This window comes from Hyla sarda, chromosome 5 (assembly GCF_029499605.1).
Source record: "Hyla sarda isolate aHylSar1 chromosome 5, aHylSar1.hap1, whole genome shotgun sequence".
Lineage (NCBI taxonomy): Eukaryota > Metazoa > Chordata > Amphibia > Anura > Hylidae > Hyla > Hyla sarda.
This window is the reverse complement of record NC_079193.1, coordinates 14,512,822-14,526,134: the sequence shown is the minus strand read 5'-3', so window position 1 is coordinate 14,526,134 and position 13,313 is coordinate 14,512,822. Positions and strand designations below refer to the sequence as shown.

At 46.2% G+C, this 13,313-nt stretch overlaps 1 protein-coding gene across 1 annotated transcript in view; it reads right to left on the bottom strand.

Annotated features, from left to right (window-relative positions):
• Positions 1-13,313, bottom strand: part of DGKB (diacylglycerol kinase beta) — a 579,157-nt gene that overhangs the window by 290,073 nt on the left and 275,771 nt on the right. Inside the window, exons 15-18 of the mRNA XM_056518908.1 lie at positions 9,619-9,692; positions 5,904-5,978; positions 3,811-3,896; positions 1,761-1,850 (exon numbers count right to left, since the gene is read on the bottom strand). Coding sequence (XP_056374883.1) covers positions 1,761-1,850; positions 3,811-3,896; positions 5,904-5,978; positions 9,619-9,692 — 325 coding nt within the window. The remainder of the gene's footprint in view (positions 1-1,760; positions 1,851-3,810; positions 3,897-5,903; positions 5,979-9,618; positions 9,693-13,313) is intronic.

The following is a 13,313-nucleotide window of genomic DNA, read 5'->3' as shown; positions in this document are numbered from 1 at the left end:
CGATTTTGGGCATTATCGGTATCGGCAATTATCTTGCCGATAAGCCGATAATGCCCCACCCCCCGCACCGCCCCCACCGCACCGCGACCGCCACCCCCTCGACCCGCCGCACCGCACCCCCGACCCACGTCGCACCCCCCACCGTGATGCTAGGCGGTATACCGGTATGGATTTTTTCCCATACCGCTATACCGGTCGGGCCCCTCCCCCACCCTCCGAGTCAATAAAAAAATTAAACTTACCCGTAATGGGGGTGGTCCAGGCCATCCTTCCTTCATGTAGTGTCCGGGGGCGTTCCGGGTGGAGTGTGGTCCGGTCCGGGCTGTCCTTCTCCCACGGTCTTCTCCACTCCGGGCAGGCTCCGGCCTAGTACGCTGCATAGACGCCGCTACGCCGTGACGTCAGGTGCGTCGCTGCGCACGGGCGTCACTGCGCAGCGGCGTCTATGCAGCGTACTAGGCCGGAGCCTGCCCGGAGTGGAGAAGATGACCGCCGGAGAAGGACAGCCCGGACCGGACCACCCTCCACCCGGAACGCCCCCGGACACTACAGGAACGATGGATGGATGGCCCAGAGAAGCGGGTGGTGGCGGCGGCAGTCTATGGCCCCGCAAAAGCCACTGCAGATCATTGATTTAAAGCGCCCGCTTTAAATCAATGATCTGCAGCGGTGTCGCAGGGGGTTAAATAGCCGATAACTTATACCGGAATATCGGTATAAGTTATCGGCTATCGGCCCTAACCTGCACCGATTATCGGTATCGGTATCGGCCCTAAAAAACAGAAATCGGTGGATCCCTAATACATACATACACACACACACACACAGGTTGAGTTTTATATATATAGATGTGTGATCATTCGATACATTTGGCGCAAGTAAGCAAACTAAAAACAGACACTTATGATATACCAAAGATGTTATAAATGCCGCAAATTATTAACTTCCCCCCTATGTGTCAATGTGTGGCCACCAAGTGGTTGTAATCTGAATTGCAGCCTGATGCTAGTGCCTCATGATTACTTACTGAATTTGTAGTGTGAAAAATTGGGGTCCTTAAAGGGGTACTCCACTGCTCAGCGTTTGGAACAAACTGTTCTGAACGCTGGACCCGGCAGCTTGTGACGTCATAGCCCCTGCCCCTCATGATGTCACGCCCAGCCCCCTCAATGCAAGTCTATGGGAGGGGGCGTGCCGGTCGTCACGCCCCCTCCCATAGACTTGCGTTGAGGGGGCGGGGCATGACATCATGAGGGGGCGGGGCTATGACATCACAAGTTCCTGGCGCCAGCTCTAGCAGTTTGTTCCAAAAGCTGAGCAGCGGAGTTCCCCCATAATAGAAAGGTAAGGATGGACACATAAGATTTACATACAATTTACTAACAGGGATAATATGTCCACAGCAACTGTACACTGTTAAACATATCTATATTCTTCAGTTTTATAATATCTCTACGACTACAAAATTGATGTCTTATCTGGCGGCGTGCCAGCCATTTTAGTCCGCCTTTACCTTTCCATAAATTTAGGGGTACTCCGCCTCTAGACATGTTATCCCCTATCCAAAGTATAGAGGATTACATGTCTAATCGTGGGGGGGGGGGTCTGGCCGCTGGGACACCCCTGATCTCCGGACCGATGCTGCGGTGTTCATGAACACGTACGCCTGGGGCTTCTGTGTTCGTGACGCCACGTCACGCCCCCTCCATTCATGTCATATATTTCATTATTACAAGTAAAAACATAATTTTTTTTTTTACCTCCTCCCCACCTCAAACATCTTGCCAGGTCATTGCCCGTACCCAGAGGTAGGATAGCCACCGGAGGCTGCTTTGTCAAGTTAGCTTTGTCTGTGGAGAACAAGAGATAACAACCATTAGTGCATTAATAACTATAATGCTAAGAATATTTAGGAGAATATTTTAGAGAAAGCAAAATCAGAAAATGAAAGCCCCATCCCTTGGATCACCTAGGAACACCCCTGAAATCCTCGGGAATGCCCATTTTGGGCAGGATATACATAAATGCCATCCTTTTTTGTGGCCCAGTTTGGGAAATTATGACAGTCTTGTATCAGCTCACCAGATTAGAAGGTCTTTCTATCCACAAAAAAATAAATGTCAACCTTAGGCAAACCCTATTTATATGCCCTAGTGGAGTATATACCGGTATATATTTATTTAAATGGGCACTCTCATTAAAAATACGTTTTTCTCTTGCACTCCTTATGGTAATTGTATCTAAGATGTATATCCAGCGTGTCTCACGCTGTAGGAGCATTTGATCAAGGTTGCCCCCTCTTGGAGAAGGGCGCATTTTTTCGAGACCAAAAACACTCCTTATGGTAAATAAAAAATTGTTTGAATGTACTTTGTTCGTTCTAAATTTTCTATGTTTTATTTGTGTTTAAAAAAGCTGCCACTAGGTGTCTCTCTACTTGTCCAGAGCACATCCCCCCCCCCCCCCATTTCTTGCACAGACTTTGGACTCCTGCTGGCCTGGCAGAAGTCCAAAATCAAGAAATGCAGTCTGGAGTGCTGAGGGGGGCTGTGTGCAGCCTTTGCCAATCATAGCTCATCTCACACTGAACTGCTCTGGTCTCTGTGCAGCAGAGTGAAGGAGGACGTTCTCCCCTGTATGGCTTCAGATGATGTCACGCCTTCTGGGGAACGCCCCTTCCCAGTCTGTGAATATGACTGAGACTGAGCAGGAAATATAGAGCAATATCAAGGTAGAAAACTAAAAAATTATAAAAATAAAGGAAGGGGGTGGTTTATCATGATGGGGGCAGTGAACTGGGAGGATTATAACATTTAACAAGATCAAGAGAGGTATTCTTTAAGGGGAGACCTCCAGAGCCCCATCTATTAACCAAAACAGATAGCAGCTACAAAGAAAAGGACCAGGTTCTCCCACCATGCATAACATGGATGGCCCCGCCATTTTCAATGGTCGCCATGCAGTGCTTCATATTCCTCAAATCTTGGTTGGGGGGACCAGTATCACATCTTAATGTAACCATTAGTTACAGCCCTTCAAGCCCATTGGCAATATATTTGTCCATTTGTCCTACTTTCTGGGCCAAATGTACCCAACCAAAAGACCAAGAAACCAGAAATACCAAAAAAGCGGAAGTAAAAAAGAAGAGGAAAAAAATGGGGATTTTCCTTAGCTTTTCCTTTTCCTTTTAATTTTGTCTTCTTTTTCTTGCCCAACAGCCACACCAGTGGATCCCCCATTTCCTTTGTGCTAAAGGGGTATTCCACTGCCCCAACGTTCGGAACATTTTGTTCTGAACGCTGGGTGCAGGCTGCGGGGGTTGTGACGTTATGACCACACACCCTTAATGCAAGTCTATGGGAGGGGGCGTGGCAGCTGCCATGCCCCCTCCCATAGCCTTGCATTGGGGGAGTGTGGCTCCACAATTTTGTTCTGAATGCTGGGTGCGGGCTGCAAAGTTGTGACGTCATGGCCAGGCACCCTCAATGCAAGCCTATGGTAGGGGGGTATGGCAGCCTACACACCAGCACCCATAGACTTGTATTGAGGGGGCATGGCCTGACTTCACAAGGGCCGTGACATCACAACCCCCGCAACCTGCACACAGCATTCAGAAAATTAATTTTCCGAACACAGGGGCAGTGGAGTACCCCTTTAAGCCGTTCTCCAATATATTCATTGGCCTTAGAATAGCATTCTTTTATTACCAGACTCTCCAAATACAAATAGTAGAACCCCTTCTCTCCTTCGTCACATCTCAAACATCTCCCCAGCTATCTTCCCTTTATGGCCAGGTTTACCATCTCTTACCGATGCAGTCTAAAATCCATCCCACTGTCCCATCTCCTCCACAGGCAAGAACCCGAAAGTCTGGAACATCCCGAAAGAAATTCAACCTGAGAAACCAACGACATGAAAGTATTGGTAATGGGCAACAAATGCACACGTTTACAATTTTTGTATTTTTTTGTAGCACTGGGATATAGTTAGCAGAATTGTGAAGATTAGAGGGTGATTGAAGACCCAGGAATCATAGCAAAGACAAAAATATTCATAAAGGTTTCGTATCCTGAATGCACTTGCTTCTCAGTTGATCAAGATGGACTGGAGAACACCTCCACATTTTACCAAGGGGCCCCATGATAAATGTTCCCTTTAAAGGGGTATTACAGGGAACTAAACTTATCAGACACTTATCCCCTATTCACAGGATAGGGAATGCAGGAGAGCTAACTGCTGGGACTCCTTGTGATCTCCTATATAGGTCCGCGGCTTCTTACTCCTCCTTGGCACCCTCTGGCCCCCACCTTCCTGAATAAGTGACAGCCTGCTCAGCCAATCACCATCTTCAGCAATGGCTGAGTGGGCTGTCACATGCCCTTGTTCAGGAACGTGGGGACCAGAGCATGCTCAGGAGATTACAGGGTTCCCAGCGGTTGGACCTCCTACAATAAGACATTTATCACCTATCCAGTTACAGCTGCTTAGTCCTCTCCTTCCTGCACTTATCTCCATGATGATAGAAAAAAATTATGTGTGACCATACAGTTACAGCTGCACAGTCCTCTCTATATCCTCCCTGCACTCATCTCTATGATCATAGAGAGAACTGTGTGGTCATACAGTTACAGCTGCACAGTCCTCTCTATCCCCTCCCTGCACTCATCTCTAAGATCATAGAGAGAACTGTGTGGTCATATAGTTACAGCTACACAGTCCTCTCTATCCCCTCTCTGCACTCATCTCTATGATCATAAAGAGAACTGTGTGGCCATATAGTTACAGCTGCACAGTCCTCTCTATCCCTTCCCTGCACTCATCTCTATGATCATAGAGAGAATTGTGTGGTCCTAGAGTTACAGCTACACAGACCTCTCTATCCCCTCTCTGCACTCATACCTATGATCATAGAGAACTGTGTGGTCATACAGTTACAGCTGCACAGTCCTCTCTCTTCCCTCCCTGCACTTATCTCTATAATCATAGAGAAAACTGTGTGTCATATGGTTACAGCTGCACAGTCCTCTCTATCCTCTCCCTACACTCATCTCCATGATCATAGAGAGAACTGTGTGGCCATACGTTTACAGCTGCACAGTCCTCTCTATCCCCTCCCTGCACTCATCTCTATGATCATAGAGAGAACAGTGTGGTCATATAGTTACAGCTGCACAGTGCTCTCTATATCCTCCCTTCACTCATCTCTATGATCATAGAGAGAACTGTGTGGTCATACAGTTACATCTGCACAGTCCTCTCTATCCCCTCTCTGTACAGTACTCATTGGGACCAAAGGAAGGGTCTATGATAAAAACTGTCAGTGTGACCCGTAATCAGATCCTACACTTCCTTGTTTGAAAACAATGTAGTTATTTTATCACCCAAAAGCCACAACAGAGGGAACCAACTAGGCCATGATTCCCTATCTCAAGAGCCCCATAGCAGTGTATGGCCTGTCCAGGGGCTTATCTATAGGAGGCGTTGACCCATAGGAGGCGTTGACACAAGATTTGTTATAATAGAGGACCTCTTACAGCTTTTGTATTGGTGTAAAGTTAAAAAAAAAGAAAAACAAATCAATAAAAATATCAATATTAAAATTTTCATTTTAATAAAAAATCAACCTACAGTTATTCCCTGAAAACATTATGGATTCACAGGCACCGCCATTATCCTGAACGCCAAATAATTATATCATTTATTCATGTTTAACATGTTGATACGAGCGGATAAATTACAGAACAAGGGAAAACTTTCATGTGGTTTTCAAATTCTTATTCTGTAAAATTACAAATTGAAAATATTAATTTTTGAAGAAAAAAAAAAATTAACTACACCAAGATAGAATAAAGAATATCATTCATATAAATGTAAACATATACACAAGAACAAAAGCCGCTCACCCCGGCATAGGTCCGATCCCAGCAAGACTGTAAACCTGTCGTGGATTTAGAAGGTACTGAAATTTCCTATGTATCCTGCAGATAAAAAAAACAAAGAAAACTTACAACAAGTTTATGGAATGACAAAAACCAAAACATATGGGCATTTTATAGAACAATAAAGTCATAGGACTCATTCGGAGCATATTTGTTAATCTCCGCTAATATAATGTGTTGGTTTTTTTTCCACCCCTGATAAATAATTCATTAATGTGATGGAAATTGTAAGAGTGAAAAATGGTTTTCATAATCCGATAGTAAAATAAAACTGAACGCTCCCTGTTGATCACATTCACGGTTCATATATTAAGTAATGTCTTGTAATATGAGGTATATTGATAATAATTATAGAAAGGCAAATGCGGTGTCTCGACAATAAATAATCAGCAAATGTGTAACTCTGAGAACAAAAAGAGGAAAATTGTACAAAATCAAAGAAACAGTAAGCTCCTGATACATCCTTACCCTCCCGATACATCTTTATCCTCCCGATACATCCTTACCCTCCTGATACATCCTTACCCTCCCGATACATCTTTATCCTCCCGATACATCCTTACCCTCCTGATACATCCTTACCCTACCGATACATCCTTATGCTCCCGATACATGCTTACCCTCCCGATCCATGCTTACCCTCCCGATACATCCTTACCCCCCCCCCCCCCGATACATCCTTATGCTCCCGATACATCCTTACGCTTGCAATACATCCTTACCCTCCTGATACATCCTTATGCTCCCAATACATCTTTACGCTCCCGATACATCCTTACCCTCCAGATACAGCCTTACGCTCCTGTTACATCCTTAACCTCCCGATACATCCTTACTTTCCCGATACATCCTTACTCTCCCGATACATCCTTATGCTCCCGATACATCCTTACCCCCCCCCCCCCGATACATCCTTATGCTCCTGATACATCCTTACCCTCCCGATACATCCTTACCCTCCCGATACATGCTTACCCTCCCGATACATCCTTACCCTCCCGATACATCCTTACCCTCCCGATACATCCTTACCCTCCCGATCCATGCTTACCCTCCCGATACATGCTTACCCTCCCGATACATGCTTACCCTCCCGTTAGATCTTTACGCTCCCGATACATTCTTATCCTCCTGATACATCCTTACCCTCCCGATACATCCTTACCCCCCCCCCCCCGATACATCCTTATGCTCCCGATACATCCTTACGCTTGCAATACATCCTTACCCTCCTGATACATCCTTATGCTCCCAATACATCTTTACGCTCCCGATACATCCTTACCCTCCAGATACAGCCTTACGCTCCTGTTACATCCTTAACCTCCCGATACATCCTTACTTTCCCGATACATCCTTACTCTCCCGATACATCCTTATGCTCCCGATACATCCTTACCCCCCCCCCCCCGATACATCCTTACGCTCCCGATACATCCTTACCCTCCCGATACATCCTTACGCTCGCAATACATCCTTACCCTCTTGATACATCCTTATTCTCCCAATACATCTTTACGCTCCCGATACATCCTTACCCTCCAGATACAGCCTTACGCTCCTGTTACATCCTTAACCTCCCGATACATCCTTACGCTCGCAATACATCCTTACCCTCTTGATACATCCTTATTCTCCCAATACATCTTTACGCTCCCGATACATCCTTACCCTCCAGATACAGCCTTACGCTCCTGTTACATCCTTAACCTCCCGATACATCCTTACTCTACCGATACATGTTTACACTTCTGATACATCCTTACCCTTCTGTTACACCCTTATCCTCCCGATACATCCTTATGCTCCCGATACATCCTTACCCTCCAGATACATCCTTAGACTCGCAATACATCCTTACCCTCCTGATACAACCTTATGCTTTTGATACATCTATACGCTCCCGAAACATCCTTACCCTCCAGATACAGCCTTACCCTCCAGATACATCCTTACACTCTTGTTAAATCCTTATCCTCCTGATACATCCTTACTCTCGCGATACATCCTTATGCTCCCGATGCATCCTTAAGCTCCTGTTACATCCTTATCCCCCAATACATCCTTACACTCCCGATACATCCTTACCCTTCCGATACAGCCTTACCCTCCAGATACATCCTTACGCTCCTAATACATCCTTACCCTCCAGATACATCCTTACGCTCCTGATACATTCCTATGAACTGTTGGCCTTTGACAATGTTGCCCAGTGTATATTCTATGAGCAAGGGTTTACAGAATTTAGGGGTTCCATACAATGGTGTAAAATGGGGTTATAATGTTTGAGTACATAGAGTGCTCTCGACCAGACTGACATATGTTATATGGGCATTGGTCAACAGAGTTTAAGAGTGTCACACTAAGATGTTATTACAAGGAGTGAGTAAATGGAATGAGCTAGATCTGGCCGACATACGTCCTATAGGCAATGATAAACCACGTTTTTGGGTTATAGAGGCAGATGTGAGTCTAGCACTGCCTAAGTGATCAAACACATATGCATATGTGCTTATACGGCTTATCTTGGAGCCATTTCAGGATTCTACAGGGGTGCTCAATATGAAGTGTGGACAATGTCCTTCAGACAAAGGGTAGAGAAATAAAGGTAGTGTCAATCACCTGCATTGTGGAATCTTCACTTTTTTTTTTTTTTAAACTTGTGCATACATGCAAAACAGGACAGGTCCAATCCCACAGGCAGAAGCAAAACTGAGGAAGTGCGCTTAGATGCAGGAAGCGGTCATTTCCGTAAGGTATCACCCCCGCAGTTTGGATAGGACCTGTCCTGTTTTGCATGTACGCACAAGTTTACAAAAAAAAAAATGTGAAGATTCCACAATATGGGCAAGTTTATGAGTTTCCACACTGTTTTAAAATGTGGTTAAAGCCCTAGATTTGACTGATATATGTTCTACAATGACCAATAGATATAAGAGTTTGGGGGTTCCACTCCCGTAATCTTGCCCTTCCTCTTTTGTCAGTTTGCAGAATTTACAGCACATTTCTGATACAAACAGTCTTGCAGAAATCCTTCAGAAAGCCAAGGGGGTAAATCGCCTGGTAATTTATTCAAATTTCAGCTAATGAAAGACTTAGGGGAGGAGCTTACATGAGGACTGGGATGAACAATCTTTTCTTCTACTGCAGTCAGTGAAAAGGGGGGAGGCTCCTGCTTCAGCCATTTATCTCTCATCCACACATGAGAAAGATGGACACAGATAGAGAAGATTCCTTTTTATATTTTCTAAAGTTTAATAGAAATATGCTAACGTCGTAAATTACTTTATAATTGGTGGGGAGGATAATAAATGGGCCACAATGCTGGTGTAGCCTTGAGTCTTATTTTAAAACAAGGCAGTACTACAGTCCAGTGGATGGCTGGAGCACCAGTATGCAGGGAAAACAGTCATGGTATCCTGTCGCTACACTAGTGCTTCTTCATTCTCTTGAACGATGGGGTCCCAGATCATAAAATAAGTGTATCCTAGCAATATGTCATCACTTATGATTAGAATGTCCTTATGAGACAAAATATTTTGATGTAGAGGAGGCAAATCAGGAAAAATCGGGATAATTTGCTTCATTTTTGTCAATTTTTATAGCAATCGTTCCTTTATATTTATGTCCATGTTTTATTTATATTTAGTTATCCTCATAATACAAGGACTTTACATACCTTTCGCCTTGCTTCCCACCACTTTTTGGATTGACAAAGACGAGTAAAGGATGTGTTCCTGCAATTGGGGTAATCTAAAGAAATTGAAAAAATATATATATATTAATATAGACTAATCATAACATTAAAGCATACCTGTAAACAAAATAAATCTTTAAACATGTCCAAGGTGTTCAGACCCTGGCCAATAACAAGAAGGAACGAGATGTTCTATGGCTAATAGACATAAGAATTTGGGGGTTCCATTCTTGCCTTAAAGTGTACCTGTCAACAAAAAAACTTTTGTCCTAGAGAGTGTTCAGACGCCTACCGATAACAAGAACGATCCAGGCGAGATGTTCGGTGCCCAATAGGCAACAGAGTTTGGGGGTTCCATCTTTGCCCTTAAAGAGTACCTGTCATCAAACCATATTTTCTAAAGTAACTCAGATTATATTACCTAACTACTCCTAACACCCCTTCTGCCCTTAAAAAAATTCTCCGAGCTTTAAAAAGCTCTGTATCATACCTTTCCCCTTGCTCACATTGTGTGAGCTCCTGGCAGGAGAAAGTGGGCGTATCCCAGCAGGTGTGACGTCACTGAAGCATGTGAGAGCTGTGCCTCGCCATGCCTTGCATGCACTTCCTGAGTTTGGTTTCCTGCCAGGCCGGGAGGAGACCAAACTGTTTGACTTGTGCAGGGAACAGAACAGAGCCACCTAGTGGCCATTTTTTAATCACATTAAAAACACATATAGGTTGAGAATTTGTACAGAAAGTAAAGAGTAAAGTGTCTTATAATTACAAGGAACATTATGTTAAAAGTTTGGTTTGGTGACAGGTACTCTTTAAAGGGGTATTCTGGTTTAATACATCTTATTCCCTATCCAAAGGACAGGGGATAAGATGTATGATTGCAGGAGTCCTGCCTCTTGGACCCCCGAGATTTCGGTGTAGCCCCCAGCATTTTGTGCCGGGTGCTGCCTCCAAGACCGAGATGTGACGTCACACCACACCCCCTCCATTCATGTGTATGGGAGGGGGGTGTGACGGGCCTCATGCCCCCTCCCATAGACATGAATAGAGGGGGCGTGGCGTGGCCGTGACATCACGTCTCGGAGACAGCACCTGGCACAGAATGCCGGGGCAGCACAGAGATCGCGGGGGGTCCCAGTGGCGGGACCCCTGCGATCAAACATTTTATCCCCTGTTCCTTGGATAGGGGATAAGATGTAAAAAGCCGGAATACCCCTTTAAAGTATACCTGTCAATGTTGACATGTCCTAAGGACATGTCAAAAGTTGTTATCCATTGGGATCTGACTGTTCTGACCCTGACCAATTACAAGTCTGAGCAGGGAAAAAAGTGGATGACTGCTCGCTGCTCGCTGCTCGCTTCTCTCCCCACTCTCTGACAGGCCCAAAAACATATATTATAAGTCTGTCCAGGTCACATGACACAGTGCTAAGAAAAAATGTGCTAAGTGCGCACTTCTCTCTGCATGTTCTCCTTATCAGTTTGGGTCAGTACTAAGACCCCGGCCATTTAAAACTTTTGACATATCTCTGTGACAGGTACACTTTAAAGTGCTATTCCAGGATTAATTTTTTTTATTTGACTGTGCTACAGGGGCTGTAAAGTTAGTGTAGTTCATAATATAGTGTCTGTACCTGTGTTTGATGGATGATCTCACAATTCTTATGTGATCTTTGCCCCCATGTTTATTTTTAACCGCATACAAAATTAGTGTTGTCTCGGTCATTTCCCAGGTTACAATGCGGCCTGAGACATTATAGCACTAGTCAGGTGTTGAAAGGTAGCCTGTCAGTGCTTCAGTGGGGGGAGCGACCGCTGAGTGGGATGGAGCTCATTCTCCACATGGCTGAAGGGAATTGTAGTTTCAAGCACAGCACACATGGAAGGGGGCCTAGCTATGCTGCAATGGGTGGAGTAAGTTACCTCACACCTAGAAACAAGGGATCCTGGGGTTTGTAGTCTAAAGCACGCTAAGCATTTCCATGACTGTTTGGCAGGTAAGTACTGAAGTCACCTTATGTTCAATAACCACTTTGATATAATTTTTATTTGATATTGTGATAATGCTTATATACTACATGTCTTCTCTTTTGCGCTTTTTCTTACAGAACAAAATTAAGCCAAAAATGTGTAATACTGGGGATAGGAATGAGATCATTTTTTAACAAAAATATAATTGGCTGATTCCCCATTCCAACCATTCTCAATTAATCTAGTAATATAATTTACACATGAGAAGGGGGTGTTACGCCGAGCGCTCCGGGTCCCCGTTCCTCCCCGGAGCGCTCGCCTCATCCTCGTTGCTGCAGCGCCCCGGTCAGATCCACTGACCGGGTGCGCTGCGGTATCGCCTCCAGCCGGGATGCGGGTGGCGCCCGCTCGCGATGCGCACCCCGGCTCCCGTACCTGACTCGCTCTCCGTCGGTCCTGTCCCGGCGCGCGCGGCCCCGCTTCCTAGGGCGCGCGCGTGCCGGGTCTCTGCGATTTAAAGGGCCACTGCGCCGCTGATTGGCGCAGTGGTTCTAATCAGTGTGTTCACCTGTGCACTCCCTATGTATACCTCACTTCCCCTGCACTCCCTCGCCGGATCTTGTTGCCCTTGTGCCTAGTGAAAGCGTTCCCTTGTTTGTTCCTAGCCTGTGTTCCAGACCTCCTGCCGTTGCCCCTGACTACGATCCTTGCTGCCTGCCCCGACCTTCTGCTACGTCCGACCTTGCCTTTGTCTACTCCCTTGTACCGCGCCTATCTCAGCAGTCAGAGAGGTTGAGCCGTTGCCGGTGGATACGACCTGGTTGCTACCGCCGCTGCAAGACCATCCCGCTTTGCGGCGGGCTCTGGTGAAAACCAGTAGCTACTTAGAACCGGTCCACCAACACAGTCCACGCCAAACCCTCTCTGACACAGAGGATCCACCTCCTGCCAGCCGGCATCGTGACAGTAGATCCGGCCATGGATTCCGCTGAGGTGCCGCTGTCAAGTCTTGCCGACATTTCCACGGTGATCGCCCAGCAAGCCCTAAAGATCACCCAACGAAATCACCAGCTGGCATACTTGACCACCGTGACACTGCAACTTCAGTCACAGATACAGCAGCTGCTGCCGCAGATACAGCAACTTCAGTCACAGACACAGCAGCTGCAACAACCATCTCCTCCGCCGGCTCCTGCAACTCCTCCGCAGCAACCGGCCGCTCCTAACCCCTGCTTGTCCCTGCCGGACAAATTTGATGAGGACTCTAGACTCTGCCGTGGTCTCCTTTCTGGAAAGGCCTTGTCTGGGGCCACACCGCTCTGGGACCGCAATGATCCTGCCACGGCCACAGTCCAGTCCTTCTTCGCTGAGGTCCGTGGTGTCTTCGAGGAGCCTGCCCGAGCTTCTTCTGCCGAGACTGCCCTGCTGAACCTGGCCCAGGGTGTTTCTTCCGTTGGCGAGTACGCCATTCAGTTCCGTGCTCTTGCTTCCGAGTTGTCCTGGAATAGTGAGGCTCTCTGCGCGACCTTTAAAAAAGGCCTATCCAGCAACATTAAAGATGTTCTGGCCGCACGAGAAACTCCTGCTAACCTACATGAACTCATTCATCTTGCCACTCGCATTGACATGCGTTTTTCCGGATGGCGTCTGGAGCTCCGCCTGGATATGAACTTTGTTCGCACGAGGCGTTTTTTCTCCCCGGCTCCTCT